The 25,521-nt window shown below is 40.4% G+C and overlaps 1 protein-coding gene and 1 long non-coding RNA gene across 7 annotated transcripts in view; one reads left to right on the forward strand and one right to left on the reverse strand.

The window, feature by feature from the left end:
- Window positions 1-25,521, forward strand: part of FNDC3A (fibronectin type III domain containing 3A) — a 112,287-nt gene that overhangs the window by 49,839 nt on the left and 36,927 nt on the right. For 5 of the 6 annotated variants that reach the window (XM_038173523.2, XM_038173524.2, XM_038173522.2 and 2 more), the window contains 4 exons: window positions 15,684-15,760; window positions 19,990-20,227; window positions 22,804-23,076; window positions 24,440-24,498. In XM_038173523.2, coding sequence (XP_038029451.1) covers window positions 15,684-15,760; window positions 19,990-20,227; window positions 22,804-23,076; window positions 24,440-24,498 — 647 coding nt within the window. Of the gene's footprint in view, window positions 1-11,210; window positions 11,288-15,683; window positions 15,761-19,989; window positions 20,228-22,803; window positions 23,077-24,439; window positions 24,499-25,521 lie in introns of those variants that run through there. The other variant, XM_038173525.2, reaches the window with a different exon arrangement.
- On the reverse strand, window positions 10,517-14,802 carry LOC113845548 (uncharacterized). Its single transcript, XR_003501212.3, has 2 exons — window positions 11,698-14,802; window positions 10,517-10,952 (listed from the first exon to the last, which is right to left on the reverse strand). It is a non-coding gene; the product is annotated as an uncharacterized lncRNA (long non-coding RNA).

Below are 25,521 nucleotides of genomic sequence, written 5' to 3' on the forward strand. Positions count from 1 at the left end.
TCTTCTTTAACCATATGTACAGTAGGAATACAGCCTGGTGTCTCATCTGTTTGAAATGCTACAAATTGTTAGATGAGCCCCTAGGGTGTTCCTTTATAGTTCCACCCTTTGAGATCCAAGCTGTTTTGCTACATCCTTGAAGTATAGCTGCAGCTGTGAAAGTGCTCAGGCTTCTATCAGAGGCCTCAAGTTAACGAAGAAATAACTTCCAATTAAGTTTGATTTACTGTTGTTCTATTTGTACTCCAAAGAGCAGCCTCGGCCGCCGTATCTCCTGGGCAGGCACACGGTAGCTGTGAAGGGTAGCATGCTCCAGAGGAAAGCAACATCTCCAGGGCTGGGGAGCTGCTCTCCCAGCTGCTATTTTTCCAGACCTCCTCAAGGCCAAGCAGGCTCCCACTGATGCCTGCAAGATGCCAGCATTGTCCTGCCTCTATGCTTCCTCTTTCTCCTTTGATGCTAAAAGTTGTTCTGTAGAGAGTTTACCTGTATAAGGAGACCTGGAGGTTGGTTTCCCTTTATTTCCCTTTATTTTCACCTGTGCAACTGCTTTGTCTGCTTGGGTCCACATACTGTTTTGTTGCCAGAATGTAATACCCATATGAATGTTGCAACTCTGAATCCAGGGATTTTTTTTATTATTATTATTCTGTTCATAGTTTTGCTTTTTTTTTTTTCCCCTAATGGATGAATCAGCAGCACATGGCCCGAAAGATACGGCTGTGCATGCGTTATTAATAGTTAGATGATGACAGTTGCAGTCTTTTTTGACTGTTGAGACGACCGAGGTTTTGTCAGCTCGCATGGCTTACATGATCGTGACACGTTTGAACTTCATTGAAATCCTGGTGATACAACTTCCCTTTGCTTTCTTCCTTTTGTAGACATTCGTGCAGCAATCTGTTTCACATCCCAAGCAGTTTGTTATCCAAATGAGGGGAAGGAAGAAAGGGAGGAAGGTAACAAGGCCATTAGAAGCACATAGGCTAGCTGTGCACAAATATAAATAGCTACTGTGTACCCTGAATTAAAGACCAATTACAAGTGTGTCTATTCAGCCACTTAAAGCCATTAAGAAACAGTGTAATTGCATGGGTCTTCAAATAAAGTTTGAAAGGCCAGATTCACTGGTAGTAAATACAGCTACCCAAAGTGCTGTTGTTCTTTTTTTTTTTTTTTTTTTTTTCAAAGAAAAGGCCTTTGTCACACCACAACTTGAAAAAACGCAGTTTTCTGGAGCAGGTGCTCTAGGACACACCATCCAAACAGCCTCAGATTTTTTCAAGTGACTGTGCAGCGCCCGATAACTTACAGAAGTTTCTCAAGTTAATGGTGTTTGAGCTACTGGAGTGACCGATTACAGCCTCTTTCCTTCTTGATTAATCAACTGTTCTGTGAGTGAATGGTTTACTTTCTGTGCCTGCTCTCAGTTTGTTTTTCCAGGAACCTTTTCGCTGGCTGTTTTACCCTTGCTTCCCCTTTGGTGCTGGACATACGGCCCATCTTCATGCAGTGTATGTTGGATTTCCCTTGGATAATCTTGACTGTTTTACTCACAGCTGGGATGGATGTACCTTATGAAGTAGCTGAGGAAAGAGCTTTCTTATAGCCCAATGTTTTGTTGAGAAAAGATGGCTTATTACATATATTACATTCTTCAGTGATACAAAACCCCTTTTTCAAATTTCCTATGGGCTTCGTAAAACTTTTAGTTATTACATTGTTATATCTCAGTTGCAATGACTTAGGAAAGTTGTATTCTGTCTGTTCCCCACCCTCTTTAAAAAAGAAAAAAGATAGATCCTACCCAAGGAGGACAGCCTGTACTTCTTAACAAGAATTTTATTGCTATGTTTCCTCCAGATCTTTCAGGTCAAGGAAGTGTGGCTAGGTGTAAATATTTCAGAAGTACCTAAATGGAGAGTATTCAGGTATAGCAGCTTTTCTGCCTGCAGGAGGATTCTGTCTGCTTGTGCCTTCAAAATAAGGAAACAGAGGATGGTGGAAGAGAGCTGGAATAAGAAATATAAATGCCAAACCTATAGGTTGTGTTAGTACTTCATAGATGATTCATAGAAGGATTTAATATGGAGTTGTAGTTTCAATAAAATACAAATACGTTACTATAAAAAAGATAGCAAAGGTTGTCGTCATGACCATTTCATAACAATGCATTGCAACAATTGGAGAAAAATCTTACGAAATACAGACAGGTCACTTGAAGTGGAAAGAATGTGCTGAATAAAAACCACAACAGGACCATGGACTGAGAGAAAGTCCCAAAATAGAGAAAGAACTGTTAGGTCAGGGAGCTGTACTTTATTGATACTGAATTCCTCCCTTCTCAGAATCAGAATTAAAGTTGGAGACAACAACAAAGGGATGGAGAAAGATGCGTCTCCAAAGAATTGTCAGCCTTTTGCTTTTTCTGTGTTTTCTTAGAAGTTGTGCTGAATGCTGTCTTTCAAGAGACTGTCTTAAAGTGAAGTGCTCTACTGTGTTACACCCTCAGGCATTTTGACAGAGCTGGGCTTTTTGGTTTCTGCAGTGAAGAGGCATCTCAGTAAAACTCCTAAGTAACAGGTGGATTTAGAAAATAACAAACGTACTTCAGTCGGCATTTATTCTCACTTTCTCTTAAACCTGCCATTTATTGTTTCCTGTTTGGTGATCAAGCACAGAACCGTTGTGTTGGATAAAAGCAGTTTAAGCTTATCGATCATTTAAGCTCAGTTAAAACTGGAAAGTCATCTAACTCATCAGCTGTTAACAAAGGCTGAACAAAGATGCAGAAGACTGCCTAGTGTGAGCTTAACTTCCACTCCCATATTTGTACTGCAAATAGATACAGATACAACAGTACTTGCAAGCACTGAGGTTTTGAGATTGATTGATGGTTTGATTGCTTTTTACTATGGACTGCTAGCCCATGTGCGTTAGATCAGTGCTTTTCTACTCTGTAAATCTGACATTATATATATGTAGCCTTTTCAATAGCATATTTGTTAAAGGTGCGTTTTTATGTTCACTGCACCTTTCCAGTTCTTAATAAAATTATTGCATAAGAAAGGAAGAAAAGGTACCTTGGAAATACCCCATCTTTTTTCGTAGTTATAGCTAAATACACTCTCAAATTTTCTTGCGTTCCTTTCAAGCAGAATATATGACACATACTAGACCAGGAATCTTACTCATATACTCACACAGTTTTATCTGTAGGTTTTTTCCGTTTCATCTTCTGACATTGAACATACCTTCCAGAGCACTGATTTGGCCATAACAGCCTTCCAAGTGTGCATTATGTTCATAAAGTTTCAATATGCTATCGTTGCTTTCCAGTTGCAGAGCCTCAACCTCTTATCTGAAAAGCAGGTCTGTTATTTATTTCTTATGGGAAAGAATCTAGTCTCATCTTGGTGACAGCATAAGTGGAAGGGTGCTGGGTTCTGGGATTTCTCAGGAGCATATAAATGCAGGTTTCTGGATCTTCCTGTTGTATGGTGGTGTTGTGCTGCTGTGTCTGGACAAGTAGCAGATGGGCAGGTAAACATTTCTGTGCAGCTTCACAGAACTAGACGAAGCTCTGAAGTGCCTGGGAAGATGCCATATGGAAAAAGAGGCTGAATGCCAGGTACGGCTGTGTCTGTGTAAGACGTGGCTTTTGGAGATGTGAAGGTCAGTAGAAAGCAAATAAAAGGACTAGAAAACACAGGTGTGAAGAACGACAGACTTGAGACCAGATGCCTGTGTGTTTCCCATCTCCATACAGCAAAATTCAAAGCATAATACAGAATGGTTTTGACCTGTTGCTCTACAGAGCTTCAGCAGATTCAATATAACCTTAGTCCTGTAGTGTCCTTTTTTTTTTAAGGTTCTAAATTGTGGAGAAAATAGGAAAGGATCAAATGCTGAAGCATGATGTACAGCTAGAGTATAATACAAATATATCCCTTCTTAGCCACTCAGTAACTAAGGCACTCAGGTATCTTTCAGCTATCAAGATAATTCCAGAAATACTTGGTATTTCAGCTAAGCTGATGAACCAGGGAGCTCCAGTGGCCTAGGGAATCTGTATTTCAGAAGTGGTAAAAGATCAAGAATATGCATCAACTGTTTAAAGGAGCGCTGTTTGAATGGTACTCCTGAACTGGATGAAATGCAGTTATATACAGTATAAGGTCTTGCATAAGATTAATAAATTATAAATGGGGATCTCATCATTTGCAACTTTATAAGGAGGAGGAGGAAACAGGCAAGCTATTTGGTTCACAAGATAAGTATTATCTCCAGTGTAATGTATCTGTAAAGGTTACTGTGATCATAAAATGCATCAGAGCAGACATTGCTAGTACAGCTTGGGATGTTCTGTTGGATTTTACAGGATTCTGCTGAGACCTTAACTGTATTTTGATCATTCGTGTTTACTAAAGATGAAATGAAACTGATTCCAGCTGTTGTGGAAAAGAGAGATTAAGATATTCAGAAGAACGAGGAGTCTGTTTTATGAAAGGACCCTGGAAGAGGTTGGCTTGTTGGGCTAAAAATGAGTTTTGTTAGGAACAGATAGGTAAACACGAGGGGTTTAAAAAGTAATAATAAAATTAATGCTAGAGCTTATTGAGAGCCAAGTGGATGTCAAATGGCTATGAATACATTTTATCTAATTACAAGAAACCTCCTGGCTACATAGGGGAGTGATGCTCTAGAATAGTGTCCCAGTGGGAGACATATGGGTGAAAGAACTGACTTTTTATAAGATTGGCCTTGATGCTTTTATGTACAGTCCGTCTGTGATGGATCCTGATGCATGAGAATAGGGAAGAGTAATGAAGCTGCGATTGCAGGTGAATGGACTTGATTCATGAAGTCTTTTTCAGTCCTTTAGCCCTGATGGTCCAGCAACAGAAAAAGTAGATCTACACCCAGGCAGTAGGGAAGCAATAAAAAGGTTTTGGCACAAAGGACACGTTTACTTTCCAGCTATTAAGCAATTTTCTTGTCTCCTCTCCTTAGAAGAGGGATATATTGATCCATACATAAAGTTTGGTCAGGAGCTCCACTGTACGAGCGTGTCCTTTTTCCCTTTCATCTGGCTTGGCATGACAATTTTTGATATGTCTGAGCCAACTTAGTTGCTCCATCCCTTACCTCTTGTTTGGCACAGGTAAGTAGATTCCTTACATAGTTCCTTCTGGCTCTGAGTTCAGTTTGGCTGCCAAAGCAGTAGGTATTTTACTTTCTAAAAAGTATTTGGTTACAGAGCAAATTGAGTTTGAAGAGAACACTGCAACAGCACAAGCTTATCTTTGTCTGGTCCCTGCTTACTGCTTTAGCAGATGTTTTCTTTCTGATAATACATATTTATTAACCTTGATGAAAGCTTTCTATCAACAACAACCTTTGTCATGGACACTTTTAATGTTTGTGCTTACATGCTTTCCCTGTCTGGTAACTTGTTTGAGATACGGAGAAAATAATTCCTTGTTGAAGGGATCTGTGGAGAGTTCATTGTGCAGAATGAAGGGGCCTTTGTCACATTGTAGATTTCAAATGCTAAAACAAGTTTAAAGGATAAAAATGACTTCATTAGTTAGCCTGTGATGATTTTTTATTAACTAAACCAGACCCTACATACACTTCATTGTCACTATCAACAGTAAAATGTAAGGTTTGCAGTGGCAACTAGTTGAGGTATGCTGTGATCTTAAGAAATAATAGAAACATTTCGCTGCAGTAGAGGCCACAGGTGCTGGTAGAAAGCATAGTGCCATTCTGTGTTACCAAGTCTAACTTGAGAACATCAGTGGTTTTTTAATATGTACCCTGAATTGGGGTTATTTAATTTGGGACCGAATTTCTGCAAAGCCTTTTGAAGATGGAAGTTCTTGCCTGTTGACCTTAAGTCATCGGCAAAATCAGAAGTCTTAATCTGAATGTTTAAATACTATGTCACCTACTGTGTTAAAAAGAATTTTCAAGATCTGTAGTTTTTGAGTTATTTCCACTCTTTTCAGAGCATCCCCCATTGTATCTGTATTCATAGCTTTGTCTTTTTATTGTTGAAGAGATGGACAAAAGTATGAGTGACTGTTATCATAAGAGGGTATGTTCAGGGTGTTTGGGTTCTATATTAGTATTAATTTAAGAAGTTTTTCACTGCAGAGGTCCCAGGGGAGCACAGGTCACCCACTGAATCACGACCTAATCCCAGGAAGCACGTGGAGTCCGTTGCTTCTGTTTTGACCACGGAATTCCCTATGGCCTTGTAATTGTACAAAACGTGAGGCCGCAGGGGGACAGGCAGAAACCAGCTATCAAAGACCTACTGGAGCAGAGACAATATACAGACAGTATGTAAAGGTTGCCTCTCTCCAAAAGGCAAGATAGGTTACTTGTTTGCTCAAGCTGTATCTCGAAGTATCCACTGTATTTTGGTTTATCCTAAAATGCAAACAGTACAAGCATTAAATTGGTTAAAGCACGCACGCAGAATAGAGATCTGAGGTTTTTATCCCCACAGCAGAACCTGAACCTGTAGCTCCCAATTCCAGCAGAGTCCCCTGACCATTAGGCTATGGCATGGCCTGAGTTTAGGCTTCTCTCCGTGTCTTTTGGAAATGGGCATCTTCACCCCCACCCCCCAAAAAAAGGGTTCTAGAGGGAAACCACTTATGAAGGCAGTCTGCCTTTCTAGATCGGTGTAATGGGGTTTCCATAGGGATTCCTGTACATTCGGGTGAAGTTCTGGGTTCTTGTTCCCCTTCCAAAGGCTGGCTTTGTATTTTCCATCTAGCAACTCGATCAGAGGAGCTCACTGTGCCCATAGCATGGACAGGAGCTTCGTGTGCTGCACTTTGGTTTCCTAGTGGCCCGTCTTCAGCAGAGGTGACAGTGTTTGCAAGGCAGGTTGCTCCGTGGTCTGGTGTCCTTGGCACTCTCCCAGTCTGGGACAAGCTGGGGGTTAGCACACAGCACAGAAATCAGCTCACTGACTAACTGAGCAGGAAGACCTTTTTTTTTTTCTTTTTTTTCCTGACAGTAGGAATCTCCTCTCAGAAAACTTGATAGACTCTGCTGAACCAAGTATCTGCTCCGTGCTTAATGATTTGTGTCGTTTGCTATGAGGTGGCTCCCTGAGAAATGTGCAAAAGCACAGAGTCGTCCTCCAAGGCAGCCAGTGAGTCACCCTGCTGAAGCCAAATGTTTGCTGTAAATGTTGCAAAGAGTAAGGTGTGTAACATCAGATGTTTTCAGCTCGGTCTTATGTCTCTTTTTTTTGTCATATGCCATTATTGTGCAATTTGTCTGCTTGAGGCTTGTTCCCTACAGTTTGTACCGTGACAGAAGGACTTTGCATTACCAAATGTCTCCTTTCAAATTGTCAGCTTCAGGGAGTGTTTTCTTCCCTCATGGTTTTAGACAGAACTATGTAATAAAATGTTATTTCAGAATTTATTTCAGAGTTCAGAAGCCTGTATCTGAATGTTTTCTTCTGGAACTGGATTATTGGTAGAATCTTTATGTTGGTGGAGTCAAGTAAGCACCTCTGATTTAGGCATAAAAATAATTTTATGTGGTGAGTGTGAGGAGAAAGGAAGCCTTTGTAGGATTGAACTCAATTTACATTTTTTTGCATTGTTTTACAGAAGACCTTTTCATCTGACCAGAGCAGCAAACTCACTTAGCTAATGCAAGATTTACATTTGAGAGCAAAATTTCAGTGGGAACTGTTGTTTCATTCTGTTTTTCAAATCAGCATGGTTACCATCAATTTCTTACCTTTTGTAAGAACTGTAGCTGTGAAGCCAATGTCATTCTGGATTTCCCTGGTTTGCCCTCTTTCTGCTAAATCCTGCAGAATAATGGATCACTGGATTGTCTCTTCTTTGCCCTGATGGGAAGCTGAGATATCCGATGTCCTGCTAACTTAGTTTTAGTCTGTTTCAGTTAGGAATGAACACTCCCAGACTGGTCCCTTTACAGAAAGGCGTGTGTGGGATTTGGTTTTGATACTAGAAGAATTTCAGATGTTAGAAGTGTGTTATCGTCACAGTTTTTGTTCTGCTGGGTTTTGTTTTAAATAGAACACCTGAATATCCACTGTGTTCGTCTAGTAATTTCCTTGAAGCCTAAACAATTCAGAGGTTCTCAAATGAAAGTGCACAGTGTTAGTAGATTCCAGAGCCTCCAAAAATATGTCTTTAGAGTTGTCTGTCTTGGATAGAAATCAAAGTTTGAGCTGGGCACTGAATATTCTTTTGGCAGCCTTTTCTGGTGTTGATTTCTTGCTTAAGTTTCTGTCAGCGTATGTATTCTAGTAAGCACAGGTTGCACAAACAATTTGATCATATCTGCAGATTCTTTCATATATTTGCATCCATTGTTTTGAAATACTCTACTCTGGAATTTGGTAAAAATGGCTCAGCATTTGTACGTATGATGTTGAATTTCTTAGGCACTCACTATATATATGCAGATGCATCTTGTAAATATATATACACACATGATATGCACGTATATACACACATGTAACTTGGTATTGGGAATATTAAGAACTTCATGCAAAGGAGAAGGGGCTTCTCTGAGTTCCCCTTCTGAAGCAGCAGAATATGCCAGATAATTTTGCCCTCTAGTTCGAAATCAGCGTAGCCAGGTAAGTATGTACAGAAAAAATAACCCATTAGTGTAATAACTTGAATATAATGGTGCCAAAAAGGCCTTTACAAGTAATTACACTACATAATTTAATTTTTGGCACAACCAGCCTGAGAGGAAAAGAAGTTGAAGTCAATGCCTGTGCCTTCCACAATCTCTCTTCTGCAAACCAAAGTGCTCTTTTCTAGAAGCTGCTGTCTGCAAGCCAGCAACTGCTGGCTGTTGAGACTCACTTGTGCTGTTCACCTCTTAGCTACAACCAGTTATCAATAGTAGAGCTTAACTTTGTTGTTACTTACTGGTCTGCAGTGCAAACAGCTTAAAAATGATCAAAAATGCACAAATTCTAGCGGTAACTACTGTTAGATGATTAAATTGTAGTTTATCCTGAGTCATGTGAATCAAATGGAAAATGACTAAGCATTATGTACAGATATTAAATATTAGTCTGAAGAAGTTGCAGATCAATATTGCTCAGCAGCATAAATGCTAGGAAATTACTCTCTTTGAGAAAAAGCTGAGCAAATACGCCGTGCAGTACGTGCAAATTATTCTTACTGCTAAGAATAAAAACATTTTAATCAAAGCTTCTGTGTGTTAAGGATGGTGTATCACATTTGACTCCCTTTGAAATGCAATGACTTACGGTTCACCTGATATTTAAATTGGAAGACTACAAGGGAGAGAGAACATAATTTTTTGACATAGCTCTTCTACAGTTATTAAGTAATTGCCCTTAGTCTAAACCTAAAACAGCAAAGCAAGCTGAACAATTTAATAATCTAGGCTGCACAGTAAAAATCTGTATTGTATTTCCACTTTAGCATCTTTGATTCATTGCTACTTATTTCTTGAACAGAAGTAGGATGGAGTTGATTGCTGAGCTCCTCCATAGCTTCACAAAGCACATATAAAAACTTTCTATTATTGGAGTATCTGGAAAGACTAAAATCATCCTTCTGCAAGCTCCCACGTGTCAGTTCCTGATGAGAAGTTTGCACCATTCAAAGGCATGAGTTTGCAATCTTTTTTTTTTTTTTTTTTAATCACAAAATTGCACAGCGGTCATTGTTTAGATACAGCTGGAATGAAGGCACGTTTAATATGTGAACACAGAAACCATTGTTACCTTTGTCCTTTGAATATATGTGAGGCCATTATAGAAGAAAACTGATAGCTGTATTAATGATGAAGTGCTATGGGAATCTGTCATCTCCGCACGTTTGCCTGTGAGAAGGGATTTTGTGTCCTTTTTTTCTGAATACATATGTATGGTTTCATGGGAAAGATCAGGATCTCATTAGGATGGAATCTGTCGAAATACTGTAGTTAGGCTTTATGGCTTTCAGCTCTTATCCATTATTCCAAAGTCTGCATGCATGAAACTGATGTTTTTTCCCCTGCTTTTGAACAAAATGACATGAACATTTCACCTTGTTTTTCCACGCGTTTTCCAGCCCACTGATAGAGTTTAGTAGCCAATTAATATATTTAAATCGCTGTTCCTGCTTTGTCAGCGGCTGTTCCCCAGCCTTGATGACAAAAGTAGACAGATGGGTGGGGGAAGGGACTGTTTGGTCAGGATGAATTTAGAGCATCAGGAATGTGTTAAATTGAAAACTTAAGTCTTCTGGCCGCCCCTGTCCTTGTGGTGCTCCCGGTTCCTTCTTGCACCTCTTCCCCAGCCCAGGCCTAGCAGTAAGCTTTGGGTTTGCTTTTCTCTTTTGTTATTACTCGCTTTGATTGCACTGCACCTACTAAAAGCAAAGCACCCAATTCCTTGTGACACTTGAAGTAACCTGAAGTACTAATCCGGAACTATTTTCCCTGCACAGCTCCCAAGCCAAACAGAGACCACTCGTTTGTTGTCGATAACCGGCTTTATTCTTGTCATTATCTAGCTGCTGGGAGCCCGAAATAAAACTTCGGAGCCTTGGCCGTTATGTCAGAGCGAGAGCGGCACAACTCTTGGTGGCATCTGGGACTATTGATTGAGCACAGCGTGGCCGGCCGTGCCGCGACGTCAGCTTGCTGCAGCTGCCCTGGCCTTTGTATTCCAGCCTGGCAGCGCTTGCGTCAGCGATGCCTATCGTCGGCGGCGTGATGTCAAAGTGTGGGTGTTGGGTTGTGGAGACACCGTTAACCTAATGTGCCGCAGTCAATCCTCAACGCCGCTCGCCTCCCGGGGCCGGCGGTGATTCATCGCCGCTCGCGCTAAGTATAGCCGCCTTGGCGAGCTGCACCATCCGCACGGATCGGTCTCGAAGCACAAATCGGTACCAGAAAGCTGCGTCTTTCTGAGGAAAAAGCATTTATTTGGAATATTTGTTCGGGGCGCCCTTTTTGCGCCCCCTTTCCTGAGGTGACAGGTAAACCCCACAGAAGGCTTTAGCCCCAGCAGTGACCCCGACTGCTCGTTAAGGTGACAGGGGACGGCCCGGTGGCTGCTACAACCCTGAAGTAAACCCGGGAGAGGGACAAAAATCCCTTCCCCGGGCTGCCGCAGGCCGCGGCGCACCTGAGCCGAGCCGAGCCGTGCCGAGCCGCCCCGCCCGCCGCCCCGCCCGCCCGCCGCGGCGCGCCGGGGAGCAGCCGCCAGCCCGGCCCGGCTCGGCTCGGCCCGAAATGAGCGGTAAGGGGTGACCCGAGGGAAGGGGGAGGCGGTGCGGGGCCGCGCTGGGCTCCCCTCGCCGCTCAGGGCGGCCGGGAGGTGGGGGGGGCTCCAGGCAGCGGCGGCCATTCCGAGCGCCGTGCCCCGGAAGGGCACCGCCGGCTGCGGCCCTGCAAATGTCGTCGGGCTCCCGAGCCGGGCGCTGAGGGGAGCCCCGAGCCGTGGAGCCGGCCCCGAGAGGCTCCACGCAGCCCGGGGCGGGGGGAGCCCTCGGTGCCCCTCTGCTTTCCACCCCTCCACGAGGGTTTGCGGGGTCTGTGTGAGGGGTCTCGGTTCTCATCGTGGGTTTTTTAAAAAAATCGTAACGCAAAAAGGTCGTTAAAACACACGTATTGACAGCTTTTGCCTTTTCCACCCTTACTCATGTTTACCTTTCGTAGCAGTGAGATGGCAGATTTCAGGCAGGTGAGGTGGAAGTACGCCGAAACGTCTCGGGTTAAATAAAGCTTTGTGGTATTTGCTAAGTCGTTTCCCAGGAATAAAGCATAAAACAGCTGTGTGGTGCGTTGTTGGTGTTTTCTTTTCCTCCCACTATCGGTATTTTTCCTTTCTGTACCGAGAGGATTTGTTTACCTGAAGGAAGTTAGAAGATGTGAGATCTCCCCTTAAAAGCATCAACGTTTCCAACGTAGGGGCTTGGAGGAAGAAAATTCCCTTCACGTGCAGTGGAGAAAAGGAGATATTTGTCTAGCAGGACTTCCAGAGGCTGCTCCCCAATGGTGCTTTTTATCCAGCCACTCTCATGGTAAAACACTGGCCTTGTCTTGTTTCAGTCCACTCAATACCTAAGAGCTTGAGAATCCTGCTTTAAAGCCAAGATCTTCACATTTTTTGTTTTCAAATAGAGGAACGGGGAAAAATGTATTTCTGCTCGTATATCGTGTTAACATTTTATCCTTAAACACAGGGAAGTTTGCTTCATGGTTTCACAGCTGCCAATATGCTTTCTGCCAAGAAACCAATAACTTTGCTGCAAAGACCCCATATCCATTAAAATTTTTCATAAACTTTGTCAACTTCTGTTCCCATGCTTTCTGTTCTCTCTAACCTCATTCTGCAGTCACTCGCAAATCTTATCAAAAATGTATCAGAAGTAATCTTGAATATTAAAAATACTTTCATTTTTTCTGGAATCATAAAATGCTAAAGATAGGATGCCAGTTTTCAAACTGCTAACTTGACTCCATTCGAAGTTGATACATTCGTTTAGGTTCATATATTGCCTTCATGTGACTGCTAGATTAGGAATCTATCCCGAGAATGGCTTGGAGGATCAACCTTTGCACTGGGTTGGAGATAGCTGCTTTTTCGTTAGTTCAGACAGAAAGTTAAAGCATTCAGTTCTCTTTGGGAAGAAGCATGGTTCACTCACCTGGACCCTATTTTTTGTTTTAAGCACCCAAAGAATGTTGTCTAAATTTAACAGTCTAAAACACCACCAGCAGCAAAGCACAGAAACACCCACCAGCTCACAAAGAAACAGGCTATTCGTGTCAGAGTTCCTTCATCCTCCCAGCATCATGAGTTTGATATGAAAGTTGAAGGAATTGTGGGCTTGATTCTCAATTTACCTGAAACTTACATAACTGAAAACAGTGAGTTTAATGAAAGCTTTGGTTTCTTGTATTCATTATGAAAACCACAAGTACACTGTACAAGATACAAGCTGTGTAAAATCCATCCTCTTATTTAAGAATTAATTTAAACCATTATTTGGTTGAAGGACAACTTGTAATAAATACGCTTCCGTTGCCGTTGACCTTTTGGAATTTATTTTAAGATAATGCTTTAAAGCACTTCTTAGCTTGTTTGACCACTTGTCATTTGATTCAGCACAGTGTACTTGGGGAAACTTTAACCAAAACATTTTTGAGTTTCACCTCGGCAGAAAGCTGAGGAAGGTTCAGTTCTCGATGTAAAGCTTACTGTAGAGCTTTTATTACTTGGTTTTTACATGTTCCAGTTAATCTTTCGATTAAGACCTCCTTCTTAAAAATTCTCCTTTCTCCCCACTGTTGAGGGTTAACACTTCATCAAGAACAAAGCTGTGATCCTTTTTAGGTAACACGTTCCAAAACTTTTTTATCCTATTGTGAAGGAGTCCCCATAGCACGTGGAGTCAAGCTTGATTACATGCCTCATTTTTTATAGAATGCTTTTTGTTCCTTTTTTCCCACTCTTGGCGTTTGGGAATAGTTACCTTTATTTTGCTGTCAAGTTCACACTTATCAGAACGAGATGTGCTAGTGCAATAAAATGCACCTTGCATTTGCTTTGTACTTTTCTTTTGCAGACCTTAGCACAGTGTATCAAATGTTAAAGTGGAACTATGGACACCCTTTCAGAAGAAGTATTGTTGAAAGTTCACTAAGAGCTGGGCTGATGCTTTTGGTAGAGTCTAAACTGAGTTGGAAATTTAGAGAATGCAGCCAAGGGTGTTTGTATTCCAATCTCATCATCATGCCACAGAACCTAGTTAGATTACATCCTGTTTCATTTTCTCATTAACAATTAAACTCCAGGAATTGTTCCTGTTTTGGATAAATGTGGGGATGTAAGGACATCTGTATGCAGTCCCTCTTGTAGCCTATGCAAATGCTCTGGCTCTGATAGAGACCAGTACCAAATACTAAAGGGGAGAGCGTAAGGACCGGTTCAAATGCACAGAAATAACTTTTCTTTCAAGCCTCCTGAACCAAAAGTAATTTTTTATTATTTTTTTACAGCTCCTAGTGAATTACTTCAATTTGTTGAATAGCTTGGGAACCTAACCTTTCATTTCTGCAGTGCTCTTAAAGCAGTGAGTTACAAAACTTAGCTGTGCGTTTCCTCAGAAATTCCTTTTTCCACTTTAAACCTTTTATTCAATGATCTAATTTAGTACCTCTGGTTCTTGTACATGAGAAAGTGTAAATGATCCATCCTCCTATTTTGGGGCAGGTTGTGATTTTTGTAGGTCTCTTACTATTTCTCTCTTTCTTGTCCTTTTACCTTTCCTCCATCTTCAGGTGGAAGAATCCTGGCCTCCTGATTCTTCCCTGATAAACACTGTTAAGAGGGCCAGCGTAAAGTTAGACCCTAGGGTAACAAGTTCTGCCTGTACTCAGTTCTGTGAGTGATGATCTTGTGTTCTCTTTCCGTCTGCAAATCCCACCAAACAGCTCAGTTGGCTTTTCCTTAGAAATACACGTAGTAAATCCATAACCTGTTGCCAGCTAATTTGTGGCTTAACCCTATAAATAAATAGTTCTGTTGGTTTTGTCCAGGTGCGTTACTTTGCACATAGCAGCACGATTTCTTCTTCATTTTTATCATCCAGTCATTAAGTGCTCTGAGATCCTTTGCAGCTCTCTGAGTGCACACCAAGAATTTGTCACCTCAGCATTCATTTGCTTTTCCAGCAATGTTAATGCATCGAACAGATTTATTTTTGCGTGCCCGTGGTACTCCTTTGGTCACTCTAGCCACTTTGAAAGCTGATCACTTACTTTTCATCTTTGTTTCCTATCCTTGGTCCAGTTAGTTGTTACTCATGAGAAGCTTTCTTCCCTTTTAAACCCAAGGCAGCATTACTTCTCAAAGAGTCTTTGAGAAAGATTGTCAAAAGTTTTTTGAAAACCCAAGCATGTAACACTGTCCCTGCGCTCTTTGAAGGTACCAGATTTTCCAGGCAGTGCTTTATCTACAAATGCCACCTTAACACACCTCCACTGTGTCATATTTATCCAAGAATCTGTGAATTCTGTTCTTTCTGGCTTGCTTGGTACAAAGATCACTGTGATATCACAACTTCTTACCATTTGTAGGAGTAGACTCAGTGGCTTGTAAAACACTGGATTTCTTTCCCCTGAGATTTGAAGTTGGTGCCTTGTTTGCCACTTCCCATTCCTGTGGTACTGAGGCCATTTTAGGTGTTGAGCCCATAGTAACAGAGCAGCAATTTAGTAAAAAATTTTATTTACAACTCTTAACTGCGTACTAATGTGATTTTAACATTTTGTTTCTAATTTTTTGTTTGCTTGGTTGTTTCTGTAGTAAAGTTGCCTCTTCATTTTGGGACACTTCTTTTGACTTGTCACATGCAAAGAAGTTTTGCCAAAAGTTCTTCAGTGAGCTGACAGAGAAGGAAGGAGAAATAGCTACTGGAGAATTACTTTTTACTTTGTTCCTGTTTTTATTAAATGTCTCATGTTTCTAAGAGTGCCCTTTGCTATAATTTTATCTGTACAGTTCATTGCCTTTGTTTATCCATGTTATCTTGTATATTTTTCACAGAGACTTTGCGGTTCAGTATGTTCTTTGAACTTCCAGTACCACACCATTTAATAATTTGAGACTATTTTTTTAACCCATTTAGGTCCTGCTCAGGTTCCAATGATGTCCCCAAATGGTTCAGTGCCTACTATTTATGTGCCTCCTGGATATGCCCCACAGGTATGGCCCTTTGATTCTTTCTTCAGTTGTGTGCATGCAGATTGTGGAAGTAAAACCAAAATAGCTAATTCAGTAAATGAATCTGTCAAACCAGAGTCACTGCGATCAAGCAGGTAAATAATGGGACATGTCCAATAACATCTCTGTGATGGGAGCCAGTGTGTGTGCCCATTTAGTTATACATTAACTACTTGCATGACAATAACAGGTACACTTCCTTATTTAGTTCAGGATCCTAATGTACTAGATGCCCTCTGAACAGAAAAAAGCTCATGACCCAGATAGTTCATTGTGCTGAATTCTCGGTTAGCGGGTATTTTCTCCTGGCACCAATGTAATTTTATGTACGTACATAGCTCGTGTCTAGGAAGCTCCCTGCAGATAAGGAGTAAAACAGATCAGTTGGAAAAAGTGTAGCAAACAACGTGAAAAAACATCAGCTGTCCACCAGGGATAAGTTACCATACAACACACATTTCCATGCCTTATCTTGAAGTAGGGCTGTGCTTTTGTTGCTGCTCAGGGATTCCTAATTTAGATGCCTGAAAATTAAATGTGAGCTAGATAACCTGGACATCCTTTAAAGGACATTAAAAGGACAATTCCTCTCACCTCTATTTGTTATTATGCTGGGATATATGGCCTCGTAGATGATGTCTCTCTCTCTTCCCCAGCTATAGAATGGGCACAGGGGTTAGTAGCTCAGACCTGGAAACCAGAGCAGATGAATGCCACTTCCATAATGTAAATCTCCCTCATGATATTGTGTTGTTGAGACCAGTCTACATCTGATTCACTGTGTACACATCAGAAGAGAATACAATACACAAAATGCAACCAAAAAAATCCTCAGTGTCCAGGAGATGTAGCACAAATTATCTGAACTGCATGGAAAAATTGCCCTCTAGTAGCAGAAAAGGCTGCTAGGACAGGCAGGATGATCCATGGCATCTCCGTGGTTGTACCTTTGATCTGCTGAAGGTTGGCTTATGTATCTCTCATAGCTGAGTTCTGGAACAGGAAAATAAATTAAAAATCGTGAGAGTCCATTTATCTTTAAATCATAGCAAAATGCCTTGATTCCTGTTAGAATTCATTTTTAAGGATCTGAAAGTATTTTTGAATTGAAGTTTGAAATTTTACTCTATTTCCTCAGTAGTTCGTTTCAGCTGATGAAGCACTTAGCATTCAAAAAGTCGTGTGACCTGTGACAATCTGAATCGTTTTTCTGAAATGACTTTACCCTTCCTCTGAGGAGAGCCTGCAGCAGGCAGGCTGAAGGACCGAGTTTTGCTGGGGCAGGCTTGTTAGCCTCTCATTGGAGCTTGTTAGTCCAGGCAAGTGTTGTGCTGGCACAGCTCTCTGACTTTTGAACCGAAGGTGCCTCACCTCTCTCCAGCTGAGAGTACAGGTGGAGTGAGCTCATGTCTGCTGTTTTCATCTGAGTGGGAATGTCATAGTCTAGGAAAACCTGTAGTTTATAAGGCTTCTGCAGTATTTACTGCTGACAAAACATACCAGCTGTTGTGGTTTATGTTGGAAGTTCCTGTTACAAGCTCGAGGATATGATAGCGGTCATGCAAACAGGAAAAAAATGCCGATGTTGCTAAGAGTTATCACTGCAGTTCCACCGATGTAACCTCCGTGATTTCTTCATATCTTTAAGACAGTAACTCAGATATATTTTCAGGGAAATTGGAAGCCACTTAAACACCTAAAGCCATCAGTCTGGAAGAACAGCTTCAGCATCTTCATTTTGCCTGTCCATTTTCATTTAGTTCTGTTATACCTCTGCTTGCTTCAACTTCTGTTTGGCATTGACGCAGCACACTGTCCCCTGTTGGAGATCGGGGAGAGCTACAGAACAAAGCATGTACATTCTTCTTATATCACATACATAAAAAGCAATTCACACGTTGATTTACTTCTCCCTTCCTTTTCTTTTGGCACTGTAATTCTAGAGCTGTGAAAGCAAGCACAGACATCTTCATTCATCCTCTCCAAGCTGACTGCATTCAGTGCCTGTAGTGAATTTCCCAGTGATGTGTGGTTGATTCACACAACCAAAGAGGCCTATGCCAGAACTACACGTTTTGCTAGTACAATTAGCATAATAGCTTGGTTTTGTTTTGTTTTTAACTTAAGGTGGCATGCTTCACATGATGCACATAGTGCTTTTTCCTAGCCCCCCCCCCCGCTATGGTCATACAGTTGAGCTGGTGTTTGATTTAGAGGCACAGTCACAGACCTAGCTTAAGGTCCCTGCAGCTTGAAAGGGGTATCTATTTCTGAGTTACTTAGTTTATGATTTGTTTTCTTGGGTTTGCTGATAATCTACGGAACGTTTTTAAGGAATTTGCTTCCTATATAAACTTATCTGCAAACAAATTTATAATAAATTGCAATTTCCTTGTGTAAACAAAAGGGATTTTGGTGATGAAAACTACATTTGGAGAATTTCCTTGAATAAGAGAAGTTCTCCTTCGCTTTACTGCTGTTAATATATGCCACCTTTAGGTACCACACAGCTATAGCTGCACAGATATGCAACTTTGCAATATTACTCTTCCCCAGTAAGAGACAATTTATGTATACTGAAAATAGTGAAACTTTTTTTTTTTTAAGTCACATGGTTGGTGTGTGTATATATATAATTTTTTTTGAAGCTGTGTTCACTTAAGTAATTTACATTGAATTCTAGCTTTCTATTCACATAAGTAGGGTGGGATCAGCTCCATTTTGTACATACTTTTGTCTTCTGAATGTTATTGCTTATCTGTAAAGATCTTTGTTCTACATAACACCAGAAGCATATAACTATGCCTACATATTTTTCTTTTTTTACTACAGTAGGGAAGTTTTGAAACTATTTCCTAGACCGTCCTCGCTTACCCTGCATTGGTTCAGGGAGCAGGATGATTTGGGGACTAAACTAGAAATTCCATTCCAGACGCACGCCAACCCCAGTGGTAACATGGTAAAACCACCGTTTGATCCTTCAGGCAGCTTTCTGTCAGACACGGTGGAAGTGTTCACACCAGGACACGGGACTAAATCTAGCCAAGCATTACACCGTTAATCTCTAACAGCAGAGGTCAGAGCAGCTTGGCACCCAGTGCTTTGATCTCCCAATCTGTTCCTGTTGCCCCAGTTTACCCACTGGTTTACGTGAGCATGTCCCACCTGATTCCAAATACCAGTGAAAACTTAATGTCTTAGAGTTGCCTTGTTCCCTGTTTTCAAATATTGTCCTGATATTCCAGATTCCTCTTTTCCTTTTCTGGGTAAAAAATCCAGAAACTTGCATTACGGCCCTTGTTGTGGCATCATTTGGGGGAATTTTATTAGGATGTGGAGATCAATGTATTCATTGGCATCCCAGGTGCTATGGTTATTAATCCTACAGTAAATCTGACTCAAATCATGCCAAGATCACCTTTAGGTACACAGCAAACCTCTTTGCATACCTCAGTCTGGCAGAGGCTGTCACAAAGGCCCATGTTTTCTCAGTAGTAAGTGGCTTCTTTCAGGCTGCAGAGTATCTTAACAGAGGAAAAACAAACAAACAAAAAAGTTATTTTAAAGTATGCTGAGTTGTAAAGGAGTATTGAGAGGGCTGACTACCATCCTGGTAGGGTTTTTTTGCTTCAACAGCTTGATGCAGACAGTGGCTGCTGGTGCTGACAGGGGCCTCCTGGGTTATCACTGGAGGATTGACTTGAGCGTGTTGGGAGCACCAGGCACTGTTATGCCTTTTTTCTCTCCGTTTATGTGGTGTGAGGTCCACCTGCCCATCAAATCACTTCCAGGAAGCCATCTAGTTGTTATACTGCAGAAGAAATCTGAGGAGCAGTAGAGCATGCAAGTGGTATCAATGAGCATGGAAAGAGCCCTGCTGACAAGCTCAGGTTAATGGCATAAATAGACCTAGTTGTTTAGAAGATGTTATTGCACTCAGATTTTGCAACAGTATTTTTCCCTATCACATTGAGAAATTAAGCACATTATTGCAATTAATACACTTAACAGCAAGGTAGATAGCCCTTGTATTGCCCTTATTTTCGTATCCTTTTGTGTTTTCCCTTTTCTCAAACTCAAGGGTTTAGCCATTGCTGGTTTTGTTTAAGTATATGCAGAAGCATACCTTTCAGACTGTCTCTCCCAACATATTTGTTCTCCTGCTTGTTACTAAGCCTTTCTTTTTTGGTGCATGGTCTCTCACTATACAGGTTATTGAGGACAACGGTGTTCGAAGGGTTGTGGTGGTTCCCCAGGCTCCAGAATTTCATCCTGGCGGTCACGCAGTGATACACAGGCCACCTCATCCCCCACTGCCTGGCTTCCTTCCTCTTCCAGCCATGATACCCCCTCCACCACGTCATATGTACTCACCAGTGACCGGAGCCGGTGACATAGCGACGCAGTACATTCCACAGTATCACACCTCCCAAATGTATGGTGATCTGGGTAAGTAGTTCAGTAAGTATTGCGGGTGCCATCAAAGGAATGCTGAACTGGTTTCCAGAATCCGTGATGCTGATACACTTCCTTTATCACGCACAGCTATGGTTTGAATGGGAGCTGGACAAAAACGTTTCGAGGATGCCAGTCTTTTTGCTGAAGCTTGGTATTTCAGAAGTTATTTTCATTAATTGGGCTTCTCTGTTTGGTTATCCATTAAATATACAGTTATTTTTTATGTCTATCAGTTAAGGATTTGCCCACAAAAGCAGTGCAGAAATTGTTTGTGGTAGTTCAACTGATGGTTTTCGCTCTGATTCAGTGTTTAGATCCATACTTGAGCACTGTTCTGAGATAACTATCTGCAAGTATCCTGTTTGAGGCCTGAAACAGGAGTTCTCTACATTACATATGGAAAAATGATGCTATTTTCATAAAACTGCAAGTTCAGGCTAATGTCTATATTGAATTCATAGAATCATAAATTCCAATAGGTGCTACCCACTTAAACTTGACACTGTAGTTGAAGCTGTCTTTGGAAGTACCATTGCAATCTGCCTTTAATGCTGTTTAGTGACACAGTGTATGCATGTACTAACAGGGGTGGGGTTATTTGATAAATATTTACTTTTCTGGTAGACCTGCTTTTCTTTACATAAACTCCTGCTTTAAAGCAGGTGCTGACCTCAAAAGACTTTTAGAGAACAATACCAGGTTGCAGTTCTCACAGAGAGAAGGCAGAAGCCGTGGAAGGGAAACTAGAGCACTGTCATGTCACTGTAGATGGGTAGATTCTCAGTGTTCTATGATACTACTAAAATCTTCTAAAATGACCTCCATGTAGTCACTGCACTTAAATAGTCATGATGTACACGTGGTCAGATAAAAAATATATCAGTGTCTTGATCTTGCTGGAATTCTTAGTATTTCTGTATCGAGTTATACCTTTTTTCTTGCTTGCACTACTTGGATAATAGTATGTTATTAGATGCTTTTTGGGTACTTATTATAATCTCATTAATTTCTTAGTTGACAGTAAGTGGGAGGCTTTTGCTTTTAGTTTCCTAAATGAAGAGATTGGAACATGATAATTAAATGCATAAGGTAAAAAGGATACTTCTTAATGGAATAAAGTTTTAGACTTTCGTAGGTTTCTGCTGCTAGATTATATCCCTTTACATATGAGTTCAGGGATAATCTGCTAAACGACAAGACTAATAATAACATTAATAACAACAATAATAATAACAGTAAAACAATGGGTGATAATGTGGGATTCTTTCATTTTCTTTTATTTTAAGTACATATTTAATATGCTCTTAAGTTTAGGGAAGTAGAGGACTAGGAACACATTAGTTTGTTTGATACTTGCTTCAGGTTTCATATTTAATTGTGGACACACCTTAGCTGTGTCTGTCAGAAGTCGAACCCTACAGCTCCCATACAAGAAATCTGAATTTAAGGGGAAAAAATGAAAAAAGTACTTGCAGTGTGGTAGTTCCCTAACAAAAGCTCCTAACTTTCTAATAGTAGTGAAAATCAAAATTTTAAATACAGCTTTTCTAATAATAATCTGTCAAAGTTTCCAGACTTAAACTGATTTAAAAAGTCAGAGACTGAAAAGCTCTGCAGTTTTTTGATTGTGTCCTTCTTGCAAGGAAGTTTTTATTTCATCTTGCTTTCTGTAAATTCCTAGCACAGAAGGAATAACAAATATTTTTGTTCTTCAGACTGAGTGATGCAATTTCAAATTCTCAAACTCCAGTCAAATTCTATGTTGGTGTTGAAAGATGTGTTTTGGGGGGAGTTTTTCTTATGTATGCAGGTAGGAATACACTGAGGAAAGAGTTGGTGCCATGTGGTATAAAATGTTTAAATCTTGAGTCTTTAAACCGTGCTTAAACATAAAGATGAAATGGATAAAAATGTTTTAATTAGACAGAAGAACTCTGCAGTTTAATTTTTTTCATTAGTCTCGTACTGACTTTTTTTCTAAAACCATGTTCTGACGTAGAGGTGGGCCCTCGGTGATGCTGCAGCAATGCTTTGGCTTGCCATGTACTGGTCTAGTGCACTTAGAAGACCTTGCCATATACTATCTCCTGTCTTCTAGTGTCTTTCAGTTGCCCTTTGCTTTTGTTTTTTGTTTGTCTGTTTGTTTGTTTTTTTTTTCCTGTTGATTTCTGCAGAAATCCCATTAAAGTAATAGTGTTCCAAAAACTTAAAACTTCTCTATTTTTTGTATTCAGCATCAGAGCAGAATCCTCCTATGTAATGAAGTAGTGTGATAACTTTATTCTGCACCTCACAGCTTAGGGAAGAATATAGAAACCTTTTAAAAATAATTTTGTAAGCGGAAAAAGGATGTGGGAAGGAAAGATTACACTTTTTCCTCTAACAGGTTGTTAATGTCCAATTACTGTATGTAAGTTCACTTTCTGGATGGTTCAGTTTTATAATAGGAATGTAGATGAAGTTTTGCACAGAAGCACACACTTAACTCACATGACATTTTTAAATAGATCTTTAATTACATTCTGTTCTTTGTGATTTATTTATTTTTCTTTTTTACTTTCATTTAGATACTCTGCCTGCTCATGGAAGAGCCAACTTTAGAGATGAAAGGTCTAGTAAAACATATGAAAGGTTACAAAAAAAGTTGAAAGATCGACATGGAACTCAGAAGGATAAATTAAACAGTCCTCCATCATCTCCTCAGAAATGTCCTTCTCCTACAAGTGAACCTAATGGACTTTCAAAAGGACAGGACACAGCTGGCATAAGCACAGGTTCTACCAAAAGCAAGTCTGTGTGTAAAGGAAAAAGTAATTCTCAGACAGACACGGAAGTAGAAGGTAAGTGTTAACAAAAATTGTGTGTGTATATAAAATATGCAAGTCCAGTATCTGGCTGAGCACAACTTTTGTAGGTAGCACACCATCTTTTGGCAGTCTTGAAGTTGGGTGATAGACGTGGAATGGAGTTCAGGCAAGCAGCCTGCTCCTCATGTTGGAACAATGGCTCTAAGAGAACAAAACTATGAAAACCCCATGAAAGTTTAGTAGCAAGGGACACCTTTATAATACAACCTGAATTCAGCAACTGGGAACATTCGTTGACCTGTTGCTCCAAATTTGGATGAATACATGTCACTAGTTCCACTCTGACATCTGTCTTGCATTCAGTTTACTTTCTGACATCTGGTATTTATCTATAAGCAGACTTCACCAAGACACAGGTGACAAAATGTGCTGTTTACATACATTGCAAAAATTATGTTAGCAGTTCTTTATAACTATTTATACAAAAAATGGAGAAATCCACCTTTTTTTTTTAATTATTATTTTATTTTAGGAAATGATGTACTGATGTACATTTTGGAAAATGATGTACTGTGACTTGTGCTAACAAGCAGAAATTAGAAACACATTTTAGTTAGTTTCAATGACATGGACACTCTTAGAAATATAAAACTATAAATAGATTTTACCTCAGAAATCTTTTTTTAATTTTTTTTTTTGGGGGGAGGTTGTTTCTATCTTATACATTTTAGTTTAAGGAAGGTTTTTAAGTGAATTAAAAATGCCCGTCTGCAACTACAAAACTGAGTAGCCTGTGCACTTAATACTACTGAGATGATCAAACTCATGTATTTTGTGAGAGAAACCACATAAAAACATTTTCTGTAAAATTACTCTGTAAAATTTGGGCGTACCTTCAGCTGAAGCAGAGCACATGAAATCCTTTCCCTGAGATAAAACTGAAGGTTAAGCACAGGTTTGCCACCCTGTAATTGATGGAGGCCACCAGTGTCACCAGTAGTCAGTCCTTCCTCCAGCTGATGTGCAGTAAGGTCTTTTAAACTCTTGTAACTTGGCTGTGACCCCATCCAAAGAGAAATCTATAGGAAATATCTCAGCCAAGAGGTTAACTTCTCCAGAGCAGTAGTTTGTTTAAAATTACACATTACTAGAAGATAACCACACTTTTTGTATTCTATTAAATCACGGAACAGATTTATGACTAGTTTAAAATGAACAACAACTCTGGGAGGTTTTGGGTTTTATGTTGCCCTAGCTGAATACAAGCTGGCATGGCGTTGTGGTTTATACATGCTGTAATCTATATGCAATTGTTGAATTTGAAGAGCTATTTCAATGTAAAGTCACTGAACAGTGATTCATGGGCACTTTGTTTGCTTTGATTTTGTTTTTTAAGAAAAGGATGAAGAAACAAAAGCACTTGAAGCACTTCTTTCTAATATAGCCAAGCCAGTGGTAAGTGATTGCAGCTTTCCATAAAAGCAGTGTATCTGTTGCTATTTTATACGTTTATACCCCCTTTCTCTAAGTTCAATTCTTCAATTTCCAGCAGTAATGAAAACTCACTTAACTTTCATTCACTGAAATGCAAATGACCAAAGTTATTTTTAATTTATTAACATTTATGAAGCTAAAATTGTCCTAATACTTACTGTGCGGAATTCTTTTCATTGCATTCATTCCTCAGGTATTTATATTCACGGATTAGATCTGCCACAAGCCTTGTCTTCTCCAAGCAGAACAATCCCAGCTCTTGCAGTCAGGCTCTTTTCAGTGGTGCCCAGTGACAGAATAAAAGGCAGTGGTCACAAACTGAGGCTGTGAACATCAGCAAGCATTTAGGATCATAGAAACCTTTATGTTGGAAAAGACCTCTAAGATCATCAAGTCCAACCCTTAACCTAGCCAAATCTGCCACTAAACTACTTCTGTTCTGTGAGAGGTCCCTTCCCACCTCTGCCATTCTGCGATTCTGTGGTGCTGAGCAGGCAGACCTAACTGCTTGGGATCCTGCTGTGTCCAAGCATCAGAACGTGATAACGTATTGTCAGTGCCCCTGTCGTGGAGGTAGAAATTGAATCAAATCTCGTAAGAAAGGGTTGAGAGAAATGAAATGCAGAAATAGAGAGGAGTATCCTAGCTGCTTCTGGGGTGCAGGTGGTAGCTGTGGCAGTAAAGATCAGTAGCTCTGAATGGGATGTTCCTGGAGACCAGAGCTGGTGAAAGGGCCATAAAAAGATTTTTAGGTGAAGAAAGTGGGACTGGAAAGAAAGCTTATGAAGATTAAGGTGTGGTGGAGAAAAGAAGTGAAGAGCAGAGACAGTTCCTGGCAAGGAGCACAGGTCCAAAGGACAATCAAGACTGAGGGATCCTGAAATAGATGAGGAGTCCGAGATGGGAAAATGAGGCCAGGAGCAAATAGAGCAGTGTATGAACTACTGAGAGAACAACTGTCTGTTCTGTTTATTATTTTTGCTT

Source organism: Anas platyrhynchos, chromosome 1, assembly GCF_047663525.1.
Source record: "Anas platyrhynchos isolate ZD024472 breed Pekin duck chromosome 1, IASCAAS_PekinDuck_T2T, whole genome shotgun sequence".
Classification (NCBI taxonomy): Eukaryota; Metazoa; Chordata; class Aves; order Anseriformes; family Anatidae; genus Anas; species Anas platyrhynchos.